Here is a 22,500-nt window from a genome sequence, read left to right as displayed (position 1 = left end):
CAATGACGCGACAACGACGCGACAACCGCGCCGCCGACCGGGACCGCGACCACGCGACAATGCCAAAACAAAATCGACTTGGGATGTGACAATGCCAAAACAAATGCAACTTGGGATGCGACAATGCCAAAACAAATATGACTCGGCATGCGACAATGCCAAAACATATATGACTCAGGACGCGACAATGCCAAAACAAATATGACTTGGGATGCGACAATGCTAAAACAAATATAGCCGAAAATATGACATCCAATTGTCCTTCTCAGGACGCGGAGACAATACCCGCGGGACCCCCCCGACAATGCCACTAACAAAAACAAATATGATCGTATATGACTCGGGACGCGACAATGCCAAAACAAATATGACTTGGGATGCGACAATGCCAAAACAAATATGACTCGGGACGCGACAATGCCAAAACAAATATGACTCGGGATGTGACAATGCCAAAATAAAACGACTCGGGATACGTCAGTGCCAAAACAAATGTGATTCAGGATGCAACAATGCCAAAACAAATATGACTCGGGACACGACAATGCCTAAACAAATGTGACTCGGGACGCGACATTGCCAAAACAAATGCGACTCGGGACGCGACAATGCCAAAACAAATGTGATTCAGGATGCGACAATGCCAAAACAAATATGACTCCGGACACGACAATGCCAAAACAAATGCGACTCGGCACACGACAATGCCAAAACAAATACTATTCTTTTTTTTGTTCCCAAACTGTTCCCCCCCCCCCACCCCCCCCCCCCCCCCCTTCTTCCCCTTCCCCTCTCCTTATTTTTTCCCCCCATGTCACCCTCCCCTTCCCTTTCTCTTCTCTTGCTCAATTTTGCTTATTTTCTTTTTCTCCTTTCCTGCCTCTCTTATCATTTTTTTTCCTTTCTATTCGGGATGCGACGAAGCAAAAACATATACGACTCTGGACGCGACAATACCAAAACAAATGTGACTCGGGATGCGAATCCGGATGCAACAGTGCCAAAACAAATGCGACTCGGGACGCGACGAAGCGAAAACAAATACGACTCGGGACGCTACAATGCCAAAACAAATACTATTCGGGATGCAACGAAGCGAAAACATATACGACTCGGGACGCGACAATGCCAAAACAAACACTATTCGGGATGCGACAAAGCGAAAACATATACGACTCGAGACGCGACAATGCCAAAAAAAAATGCGACTCGGGATGCGAATCGGGATGAGACAGTGCCAAAACAAATGAGACTCGGGACGCGACGAAGCGAAAACAAATACGACTCAGGACGCGTCAATGCCAAAAAAAATGCGACTCGGGATGCAACAATGCCAAAACAAATACTACTCGAGATGCGACGAAGCGAAAACAAATGCAACTCAGGATGCGACAATGCCAAAACAAATGCGACTCAGGATGTGACAATGCCAAAACAAATGCGACGAAGCGAAAACAAATACTACTTGAGATGCGACGAAGCAAAAACAAATGCAACTCAGGATGCGACAATGCCAAAACAAATGCGACTCGGGATGCGACGAAGTGAAAACAAATACGACTCGTGACACGACAATGCAAAAACAAATGCGACTCGGGACGCGACAATGCAAAAACAAATACTACTCGGGATGCGACGAAAAAAAACAATCCGACTCGGGATGCAACAATGCCAAAACAAATGCGACTCGGGACGCTACAATGCCAAAACAAATGCAACTCAGAATGCGACAAAGTGAAAACAAATACGACTCAGGATGCAACAATGCCAAAACAAATGCGATTCGGGATGCGACGAAGCGAAAACAAATGCAACTCAGAATGCGACGAAGCGAAAACAATTACGACTCGGGATGCGACAATGCCAAAACAAATGCGACTCGGGACACTACAATGCCAAAACAAATGCAACTCAGAATGCGACAAAGTGAAAACAAATACGACTCGGGATGCAACAATGCCAAAACAAATGCGATTCGGGATGCGACGAAGCGAAAACAAATGCAACTCAGAATGCGACGAAGCGAAAACAATTACGACTCGGGATGCGACAATGCCAAAACAAATGCGACTCGGGACGCTACAATGCCAAAACAAATGCGACTCAGGATGCGACAAAGTGAAAACAAATACGACTCAGGATGCAACAATGCCAAAACAAATGCGACTCGGGATGCTACAATGCCAAAACAAATGCAACTCAGGATGCAATAAAGCGAAAACAAATAAGACTTGGGACACGACAATGCCAAAACAAATGCGACTCGGGATGCAACAATGCCAAAACAAATGCGACTCAGGATGCGACAATGCCAAAACAAATGCGACTCAGGATGTGACAATGCCAAAACAAATGCAACTCAGGATGCGACAATGCCAAAACAAATACTACTCGGGATGTGACAATGGCAAAACAAATGCGACTCGGGATGCGATGAAGCGAAAACAAATACTACTCGGGATGCGACAGTGCCAAAACAAATACTATTCGGGACGCGACGAAGTGCAAAACAAATAAGACTTGGGACGCTACAATGCCAAAGCAAATGCGACTCAGGATTCGACGAGGCGAAAACAAATACGATTCGGGATGCGACAATGCCAAAACAAATACTATTCGGGATGCGACGAAGCGCAAAACAAATAAGACTTTGGACACGACAATGCCAAAACAAATGCAACTCGGGATGCAACAATGCCAAAACAAATACTAATCGGGATGCGACGAAGCGAAAACAAATATGACTCGGGATGCAACAATGCCAAAACAAATGCAACTCAGGATGCGACGAAGCGAAAACAAATACGTCTTAGTATGCGACAATGCCAAAACAAATGCGACTCGGGATGCGACAGTGCCAAATCAAAGGCGACTCGGGATGTGACAATTCCAAAACAAATACGACTCGAGATGTGACGAAGCGAAAACAATTATGACTTGGGATGCAACGAAGCGAAAACAAATATGACTCGGGATGCGACGAATCGAAAACAAATGCGACAATGCCAAAACAAATGCGACTCGGGATGCGACGAAACGAAAACAAATATGACTCGGGATGCAACAATGCCAAAACAAATGCAACTCGGGATGCGACAAAGCGAAAACAAATATAATTTGGGATGCGACAATGCCAAAACAAATGCAACTCGGGATGCGACGAAGCGAAAACAATTATGACTCGGGATGCGACAATGCCAAAACAAATGGAACTCCGGATGCGACGAAGCGAAAACAATTATGACTCAGGATGCGACAAATCGAAAACAAATGCGACAATACCAAAACAAATGCGACTCGGGATGCGATGAAGCGAAAACAAATATGACTCGGGATGTGATGAATCGAAACCAAATGCGACAATGCCAAAACGACTCGGGATGCGACGAAGCGAAAACAAATAAGACTTAGGATGCGACAATGCCAAAACAAATGCGACTCGGGATGCGACAAAGCCAAAACAAATGCGACTTGGGATGCGATGAAGCGAAAAGAAATGCGAATCGGGATGCGACAATGCCAAAACAAATGCGACTCGGGACGCGACAGTGCCAAAACAAATGCGACTCGGGACGCGACAATGCCAAAACAAATGCAACTCGGGACGCGACAATGCCAAAACAAATGCGACTCGGGACGCTACAATACCAAAACAAATACGACTCAATGCGACTCGGGACGCGACAATGCCAAAACAAATACGACTCAATGCGACTCGGGACGCTACAATGCCAAAACAAATACGTCTTAGTATGCGACAATGCCAAAACAAATGCGACTCGGGATGCGACAGTGCTAAATCAAAGGCGACTCGGGATGTGACAATTCCAAAACAAATGCGACTCGAGATGTGACGAAGCGAAAACAAAGACGACTCAGGATGCGACAATGCCAAAACAAATGCGACTCGGGATGCGACAATGCCAAAACAAATGCAACTCGGGATGCGACGAAGCGAAAACAATTATGACTTGGGATGCAACGAAGCGAAAACAAATATGACTCAGGATGCGACGAATCGAAAACAAATGCGACAATGCCAAAACAAATGCGACTCGGGATGCGACGAAATGAAAACAAATATGACTCGGGATGCAACAATGCCAAAACAAATGCAACTCGGGATGCGACAAAGCGAAAACAAATATAATTTGGGATGCAACAATGCCAAAACAAATGCAACTCGGGATGCGACGAAGCGAAAACAATTATGACTCGGGATGCGACAATGCCAAAACAAATGGAACTCCGGATGCGACGAAGCGAAAACAATTATGACTCAGGATGCGACAAATCGAAAACAAATGCGACAATACCAAAACAAATGCGACTCGGGATGCGACGAAGCGAAAACAAATATGACTCGGGATGCGATGAATCGAAACCAAATGCGACAATGCCAAAACGACTCGGGATGCGACGAAGCGAAAACAAATAAGACTTAGGATGCGACAATGCCAAAACAAATGCGACTCGGGATGCGACAAAGCCAAAACTAATGCGACTTGGGATGCGATGAAGCAAAAAGAAATGCGAATCGGGATGCGACAATGCCAAAACAAATGCGAATCGGGACGCGACAGTGCCAAAACAAAAGCGAATCGGGAAGCGACAGTGCCAAAACAAATGCGAATCGGGAAGCGTCGGTGCCAAAACAAATGCGACTCGGGACGCTACAATACCAAAACAAATACGACTCAATGCGACTCGGGACGCGACAATGCCAAAACAAATACGACTCAATGCGACTCGGGACGCTACAATGCCAAAACAAATACGACTTAATGCGACTCGGGACGCGACAATGGCAAAACAAATACGACTCAATGCGACACGGGACGCTACAATGCCAAAACAAATACGAATCAATGCGACTCGGGACGCGACAATGCCAAAACAAATGCTACTCGGGATGCTACAATGTCAAAACAAATACGACTTGGGATGAGACAATGCCAAAACAAATGTGACTCGGGATGCGACAGTGCCAAAACAAATGCGACTCGGGATGTGACAGTGCCAAAACAAATGCAACTCGGGATGCGACACTGCCAAAACAAATGCGACTCGGGATGTGACAATACCAAAACAAATGCGACTCGGGACGCGACAATGCCAAAACAAATGCGACTCGGGACGCGACAATGCCAAAACAAATGCGACTCAATGCGATTCGGGACGCGACAATGGCAAAACAAATACGACTCAATGCGACTCGGGACGCTACAATGCCAAAACAAATACGACTTAATGCGACTCGGGATGCGACAATGCCAAAACAAATGTGACTTGGGATGGGATGAAGCGAAAACAAATGCGACTCGGGATGCGACAATGCCAAAACAAATGTGACTCGCGATGTGACAATGCCAAAACAAATACAACTTAGGATGCGACAATGCAAAAACAAACACAACTCGGGATGCGACAATGCCAAAACAAATGCGACTTAGGATGGGATGAAGCGAAAAAAAAATGCGACTCGGGATGCGATGAGGCGAAAACAAATGCAACTCGGGATGCGACAATGCCAAAACAAATGCGACTAGGGATGGGATGAAGCAAAAACAAATACGACTCGGGATGCGACAATGCCAAAACAAATGCGACTTGGGATGTGACAAAGCGAAAACAAATACGACATGGGATGGGATGAAGCAAAAACAAATACGACTTAGGATGCGACAGTGCCAAAACAAACGCGACTCGGGATGCGACAATGCCAAAACAAATGTGACTTGGGATGGGATGAAGCAAAAACAAATGCGACTCGGGATGAGACAATGCCAAAACATATGCTACTCGGGATGCGACAATGCCAAAACAAATGCGACTCGGAATGCGACAATACCAAAACAAATGCGACTCAGGATGCGACAATGCCAAAACAAATGCGACTCGGGATGCGACAATGCCAAAACAAATGCGACTCGGGATGCAATGAAGTGAAAACAAATACGACTCGGGATGCGACAATGCCAAAACAAATGCGACTCGGGACACAACAATGCCAAAACAAATGCGACTCGGGATGCGTCAGTGCCAAAACAAATGCGACTCAGGATGCGACAATGGCAAAACTAATGCGACTCAGGACGCAACAATGGCAAAAGAAATACAACTCAGAATGCGACGAAGCGAAAACAAATAAGACTCGGAATGCGACGAAGCAAAATCAAATACGACTCGAGACGCGACAATGCCAAAACAAATGTGACTCGGGACACAACAATGCTAAAACAAATGTGACTCGGGATGCATCAGTGCCAAAACAAATGCGACACGGGATGCGACAATGCCAAAACAAATGCAACTTGGGATGCGACATTGCCAATACAAATGCGACTCGAGACGCAACAATGCCAAAACAAATGCGATTCGGGATGCGACGAAGCGAAAACAAATACAACTTGGGATGCGATAATTCCAAAACAAATGCGACTCTGGATGCGACAATGCCAAAACAAATGCGACTCGGGATGCGACGAAGCAAAAACAAATACAACTTAGGATGCGACAATGCCAAAACAAATGCGACTCGGGATACTACAAAGCAAAAACAAATGCGACTCGGGATGCGACAATGCCAAAACAAGTGCGACTCGGGATACGACGAAGCAAAAACAAATGCGATTCGGGATGCGACGAAGCGAAAACAAATGCGATTCGGGACGCGACGAAGCGAAAGCAAATACGACTCGGGATGCGACAATGCCAAAACAAATGCAACTTGGGATGCGACAATGCCAAAACAAATGCGACTCGGGATGCGATAATGCCAAAACAAATGCAACTCGGGATGCGACGATGCCAAAACAAATACGACTCGGGATGCGACAATGCCAAAACAAATGCGACTCGGGACGCGACAATGCCAAAACAAAAGCGACTCGGGACGCGATAATGCCAAAACAAAAGCGACTCGGGAAGCGTCAGTGCCAAAACAAAAGCGAATCGGGATGCGTCAGTGCCAAAACAAAAGCGAATCGGGATGCGTCAGTGCCAAAACAAAAGCGAATCGGGATGCGTCAGTGCCAAAACAAAAGCGAATCGGGAAGCGTCAGTGCCAAAACAAAAGCGAATCGGGATGCGACGAAGCGTAAACAAATGCAACTCGGGATGCGACAATGCCAAAACAAAAGCGACTCGGGATGCGTCAGTGCGAAGACGACGGCGAAGACCATTGAGCGAAAAGGACTAAGGATAACGGCTGAAAGTCATCTTCACACCCACCCACCTTATGCCCAAGCGCGGTCGTCACTTTACTCACCACCAAATGTTATATCCTTTTGACTGGAGCTGACCCCCGCATACATGTAGAACGGAAACGCTAGAGCCACCACCAGAGCCACGAGTAAGAGCCACTTTCTGACGTTGTGTTTGTTGTCGTCAGCTGTCGTGAAGGAGAGGGGGGGGGGGAGAAATACAAGCTTTAAGTTTTGTGGTTGATATTGTTGCAATTTTGTGGTTGCTACGCGTGTAATATAAGGTAGAGGTGGTACTTATTGCTTTTACATGTGTGTGTGTGTGTGTGTGTGTGTGTGTGTGTGTGTGTGTGTGTGTGTGTGTGTATAAATACGCACACACACACACACATGTAAATATCTATGTCTATATCTATCTATCTATCTATATATATATATATATGTATTTATATACATTTATATATATATTTATATATATATATATATATATATATATATATATATATATATATGTATATATATATTCAAATTTCGGTTAGTATACTTTTCTTAAAGTTAAAAGATACAAAGACTACCTGTGTGCATTTCTAACTTCTCATTAAGGCAACATAACATTTTAACGATATGTAAACATTTGTTTAGGTGACTATCAATGTAGTTACTTAACGATATCGCAAAAAATGTTTTTGTTCCTGAAAGAGGTTTACAAAACAGGCACACGCAGTCAGTCACCAAAATCCTTTAAACTTTTCTCAAGGGAAACACAAGACTAATAATCACGAGACTGTATGTTGAAGTTGAAGGAAACTCCACGTGGCAAAACTGCAAAACTTGATATTACGATCACTTGAAAATTAATTGATTATAATCGGAAATTCCGTTTTTTTTTCTTTCTTTCTTTCTTTTTTTTTTCTTTTTTTCTTTCTTCTAAACTAGCACTGCCTACCCATTATAGAAACTGGACAGACAGCATCACCAGCAAATGTAATCCGAAGAGATCACTGTAGAACCTCTCAGCACCTCTGTATTGTGTCGCCCGGCGGATGAAAATACACATTAGGCAAGAGACAAGGGGCGGAGATAAAGCAATCATTGTTACTTACGGTTATCAATTGGGAATTTAAGAATCTATAGATGCAGTCGGTTGTGAGTCGAGCCTGTGGATTAGTCGAGGTCTTGTGATCTCTCTACCTCGTGTGGTATTTTTCGTTTTCCTGTATGTCTAATCGTAATTCTTATTATTAGCATAAACAAAGCAGGTAAGAAGCAGAAAAACAGGATCGACTGACTATTCTGATAATGTCGTAAAAAATGGTTCGGTAGATAGCATCCGAGAGGTGTATGATTTATTAATCTGATTACATATGATTACATATTTTCACACACACACAGATATATGCATATATATTTATATAATTATATTATATATTGTTATATATATATATATATATATATATTTTATATTAAATATTTATATATAGTTGGATATAAATATATGTAATTTGTATATGGTTATATATATTGTTGATATATATATTGTTTTTGATAATTAGTGATATAGAGATATATTATATAGTTTTATATATATACAGGATATATATGTATCTATCTAATTGTACGTATATATATACTATTATATATTATATTATATAGTGCTATATATATATGATTAATATATTTATATAGAGTTATACTATATGTGAGAGTGGTAATGTAGTTTGTATATATATATATACATAGTGATATTATATATATATGTTTTATATTTAGATATATATATTATATACATATTATAGATATATATATTGATATATATAGGTTATAGTGTTATATAGTATATTATATATATGATAATATATATATATATATGTTTCAGATATACCATATACATATTTATATAAAAAAATATATATTATGTGTGTATATATATATATATATAGATTATTAATAACATAGTGAGTCATTATACATACAGATATATATATTTTGATATTATAGTTTTCTGCTATTTATATGTTATATATTATATATGTATATTATTGATATATCTACATCTGTATTCTATATCTATTTTGGATCATAGAGTGTTTATATGATATATATATATATATACGTATATACGTATAATTATAGTATATTATCGTCATTATATCGATTTCGTAGAGTTATATCTTTATAATCTATATTTAGAATATATATATTAAATATATAATATATAATTATATATAATATATATATAAAATATATTTATATATATATAGTGTGTGTGTGGGGGCTGTGTGTGTGTGTGTGTGTGTGTAGTGTGTGGCGGTGTGTGTGTGTATATACACATGTGTATATATTACATAATATATAATATATATATATATATATAGTATATATATATATATGTTTGATAGTATTATATATTGTGATATAGTCTTATATTGTGAGTGCGTTTGTTATATTTATATATTTTATATATAGATATATATATATATTATTTCTATATATTAATATATCTATATGTGTGTGTGTGTGGGGGTGTGTGTGTATTACATGTGTGTATATATATATTATTTATAGTGTGTTATATATATATATATATATATATTATATAGAGAGAGTTATAGTTAGTATATATATAATATTGTGTGTGATTTATATATTCTATATATATATATATAGTATATAATATGTATATATATATATATAGTATATGTATATATATATTTATATATATATTATATAAATACTCCATTATTATATGTATATATATATATATGTATATATATATATTACATATATATTTGTTACATATATTGTATATACATATTACTTTACATATATTATATATATGAGATACTATATATATATATATATATATATATAATTATATCACATATATAGTATAGTATATATTATATTATATATATTATTTATTTATATATATATATATTATATATATAAATATTTGGAGGTATATGAATATATGAATATATATATATATATATATATATATCTACATCTATAATATTCTATTATCTATATATCTATCTATTTATATACGTATATATATATATATATATATATATATTATTATATATATATTTATATTTATATTTATATATATGTGTGTGTGTGTGCTGTCTGTGGTGTGTGTGTGTGTGTGTGTGTGTTGATGTGTGTGTGTACATATGTATCTATATACACATAATATTTTATATAGATATATATATATATTGATTTAGAGTATTTTTGAGTCGTTATTTATGGTATCTGAGTGATTTAGAGGTATATATTTATAAATATTTGTTATATTATATTTATAGATTTATTTATATTTTTAGATACTTTTTATTGATATGATTTATTTAGAGAGATATTAGATAGTTATTTATAGGTAGGGTTGTTTTTATAGTTATATATATATATTGATATTTTTATAGTATATATTGTTATATGTTGCTGATATATATTTGTGTTTTTTTTATTTTGATATATTGATTTATTTTGATGTGTTATATTTAGTTAGATAGATATATATATATATTTATTTTATTTTTATGTTTATATATATTTGATATTATATTTATTTTTATTTAATTTTTATTTTTATTTTTTATTTAGACATATTGATATTTATTATTAGATATATATATGATATATTTATATTTTTTTATTTATATGTGTAGTTGTGATGTATATATATATATATATAATATATATATATTATATATATATATATATATATAATATATATATATATATATATATATATATATATTATATATACATATATTATGTATATATATATATTATATATATATATAATCTATATTTATAATACTATATCTATATATATATATATAATATATATATATATATATGTTGACACTCCCCCCACCCCCTCACACAAACAACTCACAACCCACAACAACACCACACACCACACCCTCACAACACACACATAACTCCCCACACAACCAACACCACACCCCCAACACCCCACACACCCTCCCCCCCCCCACCCCCACCCCCACAAACCACACCCCACACAAAACAAAAACAACCCCACCACACTCAACTCACACACCACAACCCCAACTCCCCAACCCCACAACACAAACCCCAAAACCACAACCAAAACCAAAAACCAACACACACACACACACACACACACCACACACACTCACTCACACACAACCCACTCCCACACACAACCCCACCACACACTCTCAACACACACACAACACAACACAACCACCAACCACACACACACACACTCAAAACACACTCTCCCCACACAACTCCACCCACACACAAACACCTCACAAAACCCCACACCCACCAACACACCACTCAAACCCCACCACACACACTCACACACCTCACACAAAACCCACACCACACACACACACCCACAAAAAACACCCAAAAACCACTCACTCACACACACACACTCACAAACACACTTTACACTCCACACACCACCACTCACACCCAAACCCACTCTCAAACACCAAAAACCACCACACACACACACACACCACACTCACAAACATCACCTCCCCACCTCCCTCCACAACACACACACTCCCACAACAACCATACACAACACACCTCACTCCAACACTCACAACACTCACCACACAACCCCACTACACATCTCACCACACAACACCCCACTAACCACAATCCTCACACACAACACACACACACACTCACAACACCTCCTCCACCCACACACACTCACACCTCACCACAACACACAAACCACAAAAACACACACACACCCACACACACACACACACTCACAAACAAAACCCCCACACACCCACACCCTCACACACACACACACTCACACCAAACAACACCCACCCCACACACACACAAAACACACTCACACACTCACCCACACACTCACACTCAAACACACACACACCAACACACCCCCCCCAAACCACACACCCCACAATCACACACACACACCAAACCCACACACCTCACAACACTCCACCAACAACACCACACACACACACACACACTCTCACACACACACCACCCACCCCACTCACACACACACCCCACTACACAACACACACACACTACACTCAAACTAAAACTCACACACACCCACAAACACACTCACTCACACACCCACACACACACACACACACTACACACACACACACACCCCCCCACACACTCCAACACACACCACACTCACACAACTCACACACACACACACACACTCCACAAAACACACAAACACCACAAACTCACACACCAACACTTCAAACACACACCTCCCACACTCCCACACACTTAAAAATAAATCACACCAAACACACACACACACTCACACCAAACACAAAACAACACACACTCACACTCACACACTCAACCACCACCACACTCCCTCCACACCTAAAACCCCACTCAATTAACACTCACACACCAAAACACACACACACACAAACACAAACACACACTCCACACCCACCACCTCTCCCACACACACACTCTCACACACACTCACACTCACCCCACACCTCACACACACTCCCACACCCAAAACACACACACACCACACACTACACACACAACACACCACACTCACACACTCACACAACACACACACTCACTCCACACACACACACCCACACACCACACACCAAACCCCACACACAAAAACACACAACACACAACACACACCATCACCACACCCCACCCACACACCACCACACAAACCCCACACCCACTCATCCACACACACACACACACACACACACACACACACATCCACACACACACAAACAACACCACACACACACACACACACACACACCCCCACACCACACACCACACACACACACCCCACACACACACACACACACACACAAACACACTCACCACACACAACACACACACACAAAACACACAACACACACTCAAACACACCACACAAAACACTCAACACCTCCCACACTCACACTCACACCACCCCTCCTTTTAACACCAATAAAACCCCACACAACTCCCTCCCTCCACAACAACTCACACTCACCACCTCAACCCCCACTCACAACCACCCTCAACTACTCAAACACCCTCTCCAAAACCCACCCATTAAAAATCTACTTTTCTATCAACAAACTTCTTAATATATTAAAAATTATTATATCCACTTTTCTATTCTAACTTAATTTTTCTTCTAACCCAAAACCAACATCTTCTATCCACTACATTAATATATCACATCTATTCTAATCACCCTTTTACCAATCTATCCCTTTTTATATTTACACTTTTTTAACTTTAACTTCTTCACTTCTATCTTCCTTTTACACTTTTAACTATCTTCAAACTACTATATATTTATTCCCACACCACACTCATCACACAACACTCACTCCAAAACACTCCACCCCACAGTTACTTTTTTTATATTAAATAAATTTTAAAAAATAATATTATTCTACAAACCCATTCTAAAAACTTCTATTTTCATATTATTATATACATCTAAATCTATATCTATCAAACCAATCTACTACTATCTAACCCCATCAAACAATAATAAGTGTTTTTGGTGGTGTGTTGTGTGTGAGTGTGGTGTGTGTGATTATTATATATCACTCAATCTTATCTATTCTAACTATCTATCCCCATCTTATATAAAAAAATTATTAAATACAAATCTAACTTTATCTATCCTTTTAAATTTTTCCACACACCCAAACCAAACCCACCCACTCACTCACACCAACACTTTTACCTCACTTTCCCCCAACCACCAACACACACTCTTCCCCCACCACTGTAAATATCTAATTATTAAAAATCACATCATTCTATATCTAACCCAATTTTAAATTTGTGGTTATTATTAAACTCTCAAAACTATACCCCTTTCTATACTAAAAATATATTTATTTATATATGTGTGTGTGTTTGGGAGATTGAAACACAAATAACAAAAATATAATGTATTCAAGGAACCCATTACGTATTTCAGTAAGTGCAGGAAAATTACATTTCTTCTCTTTGACAACAACTTCTTGATAAAGTAGATAAGATAGTAATACTGTACTAAAAAAATATGCAATCTTTTAATACTTTACGTGTTTCTCTCTCACTCTCTCTCTCCCTCTCGTTCTCTCTCTCTCTCTCACACACACACACACATACACACACACACATTTTCTCTAAGGAAGGAAATGAAAGGAAGGAATAGGGAAAAAAAGAGAAGAAGAGGGAAAGAAGATAAGAAATCACAATGCTTAAAGACGTATCGTGGATTTCCAGGTAGGTTTTGGGGATCTCAAAAAAGAAAGAGCAACGAAGAGAGAGAAAAGGACGAGGGCTGAAGCCGAAGGATGTGTGAAGGGCAGATGAGAGGGGCGACGGAGGAGGGGGAGAGGGGGAGAGAGGACAAGATGGGGGGATGGAGAGAGGGCAAGAGGAGAGGTGGAGAGAGGACGAGAAGCCGAGGAGAGGAGACACGGGATCAAGCAAAGAGGGTCGGCAAACAGGTGAGAGGACAAGAGGCGAAGAAGAAGGAGGGCTGAAGCGAGGGAAAGGCTGCAAGAAGGGTGGAGGAAGGGAGAAAAAGGGAGCTGGGGAGCTAGAGTTGGAGGAAGGGAGAACAAGGGAGCTGGGGAGCTAGAGTTGGAGGAAGGGAGAACAAGGGAGCTGGGGAGCTAGAGTTGGAGGAAGGGAGAACAAGGGAGCTGGGGAGCTAGAGTTGGAGGAAGGGAGAACAAGGGGAGAAAAGGGAGCTGGGAGCTAGGGAGTTGGAGGAAGGGATAACCAAGGGAGCTGGGGAGCTAGAGTTCGAGGAAGGGAGGACAGGGGTGCTGGGGAGCTAGAGTTGGAGGAAGGGAGAACAAGGGAGCTGGGATTTAGATTTGGGGAAGGGGAGGGGAGAACAAGGGAGCGGGGGAGCGAGAGGTGGAGGAAGGGAGAACAAGGGAGCTGGGGAGCTAGAGTTGGAGGAAGGGAGAACAAGGGAGCTGGGGAGCTAGAGTTGGAGGAAGGGAGAACAAGGGAGAGCAGAGAGAGAAGAGGGAAAGAGTAGAGAGTTAGAGAGCTCGAGAGGAGAGAGGGAGCAAGCGTAGAGAGCTAGAGAAGTAGAAGAGCAGCCAGCAGAGCAGTGGGAGAGCAATAGCAAAAGAAGCTGAGCAGAGCTGTTGAAGAGACGCTGGCAGAGAGCAGCAGAAGTGGAAGTAGAGAAGCGAAAGCGCGAGCAGAGAGAGATGAGGCGTAGCAGAAGGTAAAGCCAAGCAGCAGAGCAAAAGCCGGAGAGAAGAAAGAAGAGAAGCAAGTGGAGGCGAAAGCAAAAGCTGGGGAGCTAGAGTTGGAGAAGGGAGAACAAGGGAGCTGGGGACTAGAGTTGGAGGAAGGGAGAACAAGGGAGCTGGGGAGCTAGAGTTGGACGAAGGGTAGAACAAGGGAGCTGGGGAGCTAGAGTTGGAGGAAGGAGAACCAAGGGAGCTGGGGAGCTAGAGTTGGAGGAAGGGAGAACAAGGGAGCTGGGGGAGCTGGAGTTGGAGGAAGGAGAGAAAGGGAGCTGGGGAGCTAAGAGTTGGAGGGAGGGAGAACAAGGGGGCTGGGGGGAGCTTAGAGTTGGAGGAAGGAGAACAAGGGAGCTGGGGAGCTTAGAGTTGGAGGAAGGGAGGAACAAGGGAGCTGGGGAGCTAGAGTTGGAGAAGGGAGAACAAGGGAGCTGGGGAGCTAGAGTTGGAGGAAGGGAGAACAGGAGGGGGAGGTAGAGGTGGGGGAAGGGAGAACAAGGGAGCTGGGGAGCTAGAGTTGGAGGAAGGGAGAACAAGGGAGCTGGGGAGCTAGAGTTGGAGGAAGGGAGAACAAGGGAGCTGGGGAGCTAGAGTTGGAGGAAGGGAGAACAAGGGAGCTGGGGAGCTAGAGTTGGAGGAAGGAGAACAAGGGAGCTGGGGAGCTAGAGTTGGAGGAAGGGAGAACAAGGGAGCTGGGGAGCTAGAGTTGGAGGAAGGGAGAACAAGGGAGCTGGGGAGCTAGAGTTGGAGGAAGGGAGAACAAGGGAGCTGGGGAGCGAGAGATGGAGGAAGGGAGAACAAGGGAGCTGGGGAGCTAGAGATGGAGGAAGGGAGAACAAGGAGATGTACAAGAGTTGGAGGAAGGGAGAACAAGGGAGCTGGGGAGCTAGAGTTGGAGGAAGGGAGAACAAGGGAGCTGGGGAGCTAGAGTTGGAGGAAGGGAGAACAAGGGAGCTGGGGAGCTAGAGTTGGAGGAAGGGAGAACAAGGGAGCTGGGGAGCTAGAGTTGGAGGAAGGGAGAACAAGGGAGCTGGGAGCTAGAGTTGGAGGAAGGGAGAACAAGGGAGCTGGGGAGCTAGAGTTGGAGGAAGGGAGAACAAGGGAGCTGGGGAGCTAGAGTTGGAGGAAGGGAGAACAAGGGAGCTGGGGAGCTAGAGTTGGAGGAAGGGAGAACAAGGGAGCTGGGGAGCTAGAGTTGGAGGAAGGGAGAACAAGGGAGCTGGGGAGCTAGAGTTGGAGGAAGGGAGAACAAGGGAGCTGGGGAGCTAGAGTTGGAGGAAGGGAGAACAAGGGAGCTGGGGAGCTAGAGTTGGAGGAAGGGAGAACAAGGGAGCTGGGGAGCTAGAGTTGGAGGAAGGGAGAACAAGGGAGCTGGGGAGCTAGAGTTGGAGGAAGGGAGAACAAGGGAGCTGGGGAGCTAGAGTTGGAGGAAGGGAGAACAAGGGAGCTGGGGAGCTAGAGTTGGAGGAAGGGAGAACAAGGGAGCTGGGGAGCTAGAGTTGGAGGAAGGGAGAACAAGGGAGCTGGGGAGCTAGAGTTGGAGGAAGGGAGAACAAGGGAGCTGGGGAGCTAGAGTTGGAGGAAGGGAGAACAAGGGAGCTGGGAGCTAGAGTTGGAGGAAGGGAGAACAAGGGAGCTGGGGAGCTAGAGTTGGAGGAAGGGAGAACAAGGGAGCTGGGGAGCTAGAGTTGGAGGAAGGGAGAACAAGGGAGCTGGGGAGCTAGAGTTGGAGGAAGGGAGAACAAGGGAGCTGGGAGCTAGAGTTGGAGGAAGGGAGAACAAGGGAGCTGGGGAGCTAGAGTTGGAGGAAGGGAGAACAAGGGAGCTGGGGAGCTAGAGTTGGAGGAAGGGAGAACAAGGGAGCTGGGGAGCTAGAGTTGGAGGAAGGGAGAACAAGGGAGCTGGGGAGCTAGAGTTGGAGGAAGGGAGAACAATGGAGCAGGGGAGCTAGAGTTGGAGGAAGGGAGAACAAGGGCTGGGAGCTAGAGTTGGAGGAAGGAGAACAAGGAGCTGGGGAGCTAGAGTTGGAGGAAGGGAGAACAAGGGAGCTGGGGAGCTAGAGCTGGAGGAAGGGGGAACAAGGGAGCTGGGGAGCTAGAGTTGGAGGGAGGGAGAACAAGGGAGCAGGGGAGGTAGAGGTGGAGGAAGGGAGAACAAGGGAGCTGGGGAGCTAGAGTTGGAGGAAGGGAGAACAAGGGAGCTGGGGAGCTAGAGTTGGAGGAAGGGAGAACAAGGGAGCTGGGGAGCTAGAGTTGGAGGAAGGGAGAACAAGGGAGCTGGGGAGCTAGAGTTGGAGGAGGGAGAACAAGCGAGCTGGGAGCTAGAGTTGGAGGAAGGGAGAACAAGGGAGCTGGGGAGCTAGAGTTGAAGGACGGCGGAAAAAGGGAGCTGGGTGGATAGAGTGGAAGGAAGGGAGGACAAGGGAGCATGGAAGCTAGAGTTGGAGGAAGGGAGAACAAGGGAGCTGGGGAGCTAGAGTTGGAGGAAGGGAGAACAAGGGAGCTGGGGAGCTAGAGTTGGAGGAAGGGAGAACAAGGGAGCTGGGGAGCTAGAGTTGGAGGAAGGGAGAACAAGGGAGCTGGGGAGCTAGAGTTGGAGGAAGGGAGAACAAGGGAGCTGGGGAGCTAGAGTTGGAGGAAGGGAGAACAAGGGAGCTGGGGAGCTAGAGTTGGAGGAAGGGAGAACAAGGGAGCTGGGGAGCTAGAGTTGGAGGAAGGGAGAACAAGGGAGCTGGGGAGCTAGAGTTGGAGGAAGGGGTAGAGGAAAGGCAGGTTCCCGTCGGCGGGGAAGTGGTCGAGGCAGGAGTGGTGCGTCGGCGTGCTGCATCGCCTCCAAGCGCCGGGGTTGTCGTATCCGCCCTTCTGCTTGCCCACGCTCGTCACCTTGAGGGTCCTCCAGTGGCCGGCGTGCTTGAGGTCGTCCAGCCCCAGCTTGTTCCTGCTGTAGAGGCCGGGGTTGGACATGACCCTCACCCAGCGCTTGGCGTACCAGATGGTGGTGGGCGTGTCTCGAAGCTCCTCCGGGAGGTAGATAGAGCTCGTGTAGTTGTGGCGGTGGCAGAAGAGTTCCAGGAAGAAGTTCGGACAGTAGATCGTGATGTACTTGTTGCGCTGCGTGATGGACGCGCGGCACTTGCTCCCCCTGCTCTTCAACAGCGCCCCGATGCCCATCCATTCCTTGAAGTCTTTGCACTCGAAGACGACGTCCATATCATAGTCCCAGGGCAGGTAGGAACCCATCTTGAGGGCGCCGAGGGCCGACCCCGCCTGCAACTCGTGGGGAAGCCCTCTGGCCTCGCCGTAATCAAGGATGTGTGTAAGGTAATGCTCCATCAGTCTGCGACAACACGGTGGCAGAAGGAAGGACTTGATGATGCCCAGAGGAGACTTACATGAAATGCCCACTGATTCGCAGGAGAAGTTGTGCTCTTGGCCGTCGAAGGCCTGCACTCTCTCCAGGGCCCAGCGCCTGGCCATGGGGAGCCAGTCCTCGGCCGTCATGTTGACGTGGCCGCTGAGGAAGAACATGACGTCGGGGCAGGTCACGGCCAAGTGGCCTGCGCTGCGCACCTTGGCGAACCAGTCTCGGTACACAGCCTGTCCGCTCAGACCTGCACTGAAAGGGATCGTCCGAAGCAGCTTGGTTCTCGTGGCGAAGGGGGTCAGGAGGTCGTCGCAGTACATGCACTCGTACTTGGAGTGATAGTAGCCCGAGGTGTACTTGGCGTGGTAGTTGGCCATGTGCTGCTGCAGACAGCCGTGGATCCAGCGGCCGCGCGTGTCCCTGGCAGCGCCCCCGGCCACCTGCACGTGGTCCAGGTCGTCCAGCACCCGCACGAGGCGCTCCAGCGACGACTGGTTGCTGAAGTGCGCCAGCGACTCCCCCAGGAACACGAAGGGCGTTTCGACCGTGCCCACGACAGTGTTGAGCGCGTCTGCCAGCGACTGTTCCGCGCGAGGGACCGACACTCGGACGCCACTCCCCAGCTGTCCGGCTAAGCTTGCATCCGAGGTAATGACGATAACCGGTATGCCATATAACTTTCGGATCTTCTCCACGACGAACACGGCGACTTCCCGCAGCCATGTCTGCGCCGGGAGGAGCGCCGTCAGCACGGAGGCGAAGGGAGGGACCCCCTGGCACGCCTCAGGCTCCATCCCGCGCTGGTTGAACGGCTGGTCGAATTTCGGCCCGAAGTACGCCTCGGGGCACACGTGGTCGCCCTCGCGGGTGGGCCATGGAGCCTCCAGTCCGGGGAGGCGGGCCGAGTGTCGGCGGGTGACGTTAGGCGGGGATGCGAGGCGCGGGTCCAGCTCGGCCGCGACGGCTCCCAGTCGCAGCGCCCACTCGGCGTCCACCGTCGCCACCGTGCCTGTTAAGGGAGTGTTGTTAATCTATTTCCTTTGCTCCGCATTCTGAAGTCACCATGTCTGCATTAATCAATGATTGCATAATTTATGTCACTACGGTTGCAACTGGTTTAATGATGGCACAATGAGCATAATTATGTGTCACTATGATTGCTGTCATTACAGTACCACTACCATTAACAGAGTTGCATGGACACTTTTATAGCTACCGACAATGACAAGAAGGGAGCAACGTGGATAAGGACGTCCTGCACGAGACCTGACCTGCCACGCGCGAGATGAGCAGCTGCACGTCGGCGATGGTGCGGGCGATCCGCCTCCGGAAGTCGACCTGTAACGCCTCGGGCTCTGGGCACTGCGGGCACTGATGGGGCGGCGGCGGCGGCGGGCACGTCGGGCACTGATGGGAGGATGGCAGGGACGGGCATGTCGGGCACTGCTGTGGTGGCGACGCCGGCGGGTACGTGACACCTTCCCGGCTGGGTCGCGGTTCTGCCTCGACTGCCAAGGGTCTCTCCCTCTCGTCGCCGCCGGCTTCCCTCGGCTCCGCACGGACGGGGCTGGCGGTCGGCAGCTCGTCCAAGACCCGCAGGGGAGCGAGGTCTGACCAGAGGGGGGGAGGCATTGAGAGTGGCAAGATATGTGCGTCCATGCGTCTAATCTACTGTGCATTACTCATAAAGACCCAGCAAGCCCACCCAGAAACACATCCACATTAGTGAGGGGTAAAAAAATACAAACAAAATCTGTATAATGAAGGATAAAGCACCAGTTATTGTCCATTTATATTCACATATGTACATTCTACAAGCGGACCGCACGCACAGAACGCTTGCGGTCACCGACACCCACCTCTGAGCCGGTTGGGCGTGGTCAGGAGTCCCGGCCCGAGCGTCGACACCAGCGCCACCGCCGCCACCAGTAGCCCCGTCGCCAGCAGGAGACGCAAGCGGCTACTCTCCACTGTGCGGGCGATGGGGCGGGGATGGGGGCGAGGGAGGATGGGGGGAGGGAGGAGGACGCATCAGGATGGTGGTCATGGTATTGATGGAGAGAGACAGAGAAGGAAAATCCGTTATGCTGAGTATGATGAATTGTAATGAGAGAGAGAGACATAGAAAAGGGGAAAAAAAATCGTGATAATGAAAGATGGAGAGAAGGAAAATTCGCGATAGTGAGTTTGAGAAATTGTATTGAAAGAGAGATATAGAGAAGGGAGATTCGTGATGGGGAGTATAATGGCAGGGTGAGAGTAAAGAAAAAAAAAATCATGGTAATGGCAGTTTCATGGGAAGTGTAAGAGTGAAGCAATACCTTAAAGATTACACTGAATAAAAAAAAATTATAATAAAAAATCATATTTTTTGACAATATCTTTAATGTGAGAATGAAGAAAATTCATAAAGATGATAATCACATTGGCACTGAATTACTGTAATGACAACAACAGTAATATCTCATCATAAATACAGTAAAAAGGACATCCTATTACATGAAACTCGAATCAAAACTGTAAATAGAAGATACTAGAGTTAACAATTTTCAAAATAAGTTATAAATTTTTCTCAAAATATCCAACGCAAAGAGACCTACCTATCATCTTCTTCTGGCGGAGGTTGCCGTCTCAATAACCTGTTGGAGAAGAAAAGAAGAAAAATGAAGAAGAAGAACAAGAAGAAGAAAGAGGAAGAAGAAGGAGAAATGTTAAGTAAGAAGAAGGATGGAGGAGAAGAAGAAGAAGGAGAAATAATAAGTAAGAAGAAGAAGGAAGAAGAAGAAGAAGAAAAAGGAAAAATAATAAGTAAGAAGAAGAAGAAGAAGAAGAAGAAGGAGAAATAATAAACAATAAGAAGAAAGAATAAGAAGAAGAAGAAAAAGAAAAGTAGAAGAAGAAAGAACAAGAAAAGTAGAAGAAGAAATAATAATAGGAAGAATAAGAAACAATAATAATAATAATAAGATAAGAATAACAACAAGGATAGAAGAAGATGAAGAAAAAGAAGATAAGAAGTAACATAAGCGAAGAAAAAGACAAAGCACATGAAAGGAATAATAATGATAATTAGAAAAGAAGAAGAAGAAGGAGAAGAAAGAAAGAAAAAATGTTACAATTCTCAAGTGAAAATATTCTATCAGATTATCACAGCAAACATTAACATTAAACTTAATGATGATGATGATGATGATGATAATGATAAATATTATTATTATGATGATACTTGTAAAATAAGAGTTATGGTATTGATTAAATAATCATAATAGTGTTGATGATAACGATGAAATTAATGATGATAATATTGATAATAATGATAATGATAATAATGATAACAATAATAATGATAATAATAATGATAATAATAATAATAATAATAACAGTGATGGTGATTAGCAATGATGATAATAATGATAATGATAATAACAATGATGATAATAATAGTTCGTTAACAATTATAATGATAATGATAATTATGATAATAATAACTACGTTAATAATGATAATAAAAAATGATAATAATGTAATTATACAGATAATGTTAATAATAGAAATATGAATATGATAATAATAACTACAATAATAATATTATTCATGATAACCATAATAACAATAAGATGGTAAAACTAACGATAATAATGAACAATAACAAA

At 43.9% G+C, this 22,500-nt stretch overlaps 2 protein-coding genes across 5 annotated transcripts in view; both read right to left on the bottom strand.

Annotated features, from left to right (window-relative positions):
• Positions 1-8,445, bottom strand: part of LOC122259892 (uncharacterized) — a 19,821-nt gene extending 11,376 nt beyond the window's left edge. Inside the window, exons 1-2 of one of the 4 annotated variants that reach the window (XM_086553678.1) lie at positions 8,152-8,274; positions 7,271-7,393 (exon numbers count right to left, since the gene is read on the bottom strand). In XM_086553678.1, coding sequence (XP_086409804.1) covers positions 7,271-7,393; positions 8,152-8,155 — 127 coding nt within the window. In that variant the 5' untranslated portion in view covers positions 8,156-8,274. Of the gene's footprint in view, positions 1-7,270; positions 7,394-8,151; positions 8,275-8,308 lie in introns of those variants that run through there. The other 3 variants (XM_086553677.1, XM_086553680.1, XM_086553679.1) reach the window with 3 other exon arrangements.
• Positions 8,446-18,108: 9,663 nt separating this feature from the next.
• The window catches only part of LOC122244658 (uncharacterized), an 11,860-nt gene continuing 7,468 nt past the window's right edge, over positions 18,109-22,500 (bottom strand). The window contains exons 2-5 of the mRNA XM_043002619.2: positions 21,448-21,486; positions 20,707-20,817; positions 20,119-20,457; positions 18,109-19,856 (exon numbers count right to left, since the gene is read on the bottom strand). Coding sequence (XP_042858553.2) covers positions 18,223-19,856; positions 20,119-20,457; positions 20,707-20,817; positions 21,448-21,454 — 2,091 coding nt within the window. The 5' untranslated portion in view covers positions 21,455-21,486 and the 3' untranslated portion in view covers positions 18,109-18,222. The remainder of the gene's footprint in view (positions 19,857-20,118; positions 20,458-20,706; positions 20,818-21,447; positions 21,487-22,500) is intronic.

Source organism: Penaeus japonicus, unplaced genomic scaffold, assembly GCF_977035675.1.
Source record: "Penaeus japonicus unplaced genomic scaffold, GWHDUDI00000001_assembly GWHDUDI00000028, whole genome shotgun sequence".
Lineage (NCBI taxonomy): Eukaryota > Metazoa > Arthropoda > Malacostraca > Decapoda > Penaeidae > Penaeus > Penaeus japonicus.
This window is presented reverse-complemented; position numbering and strand designations above follow the sequence as displayed.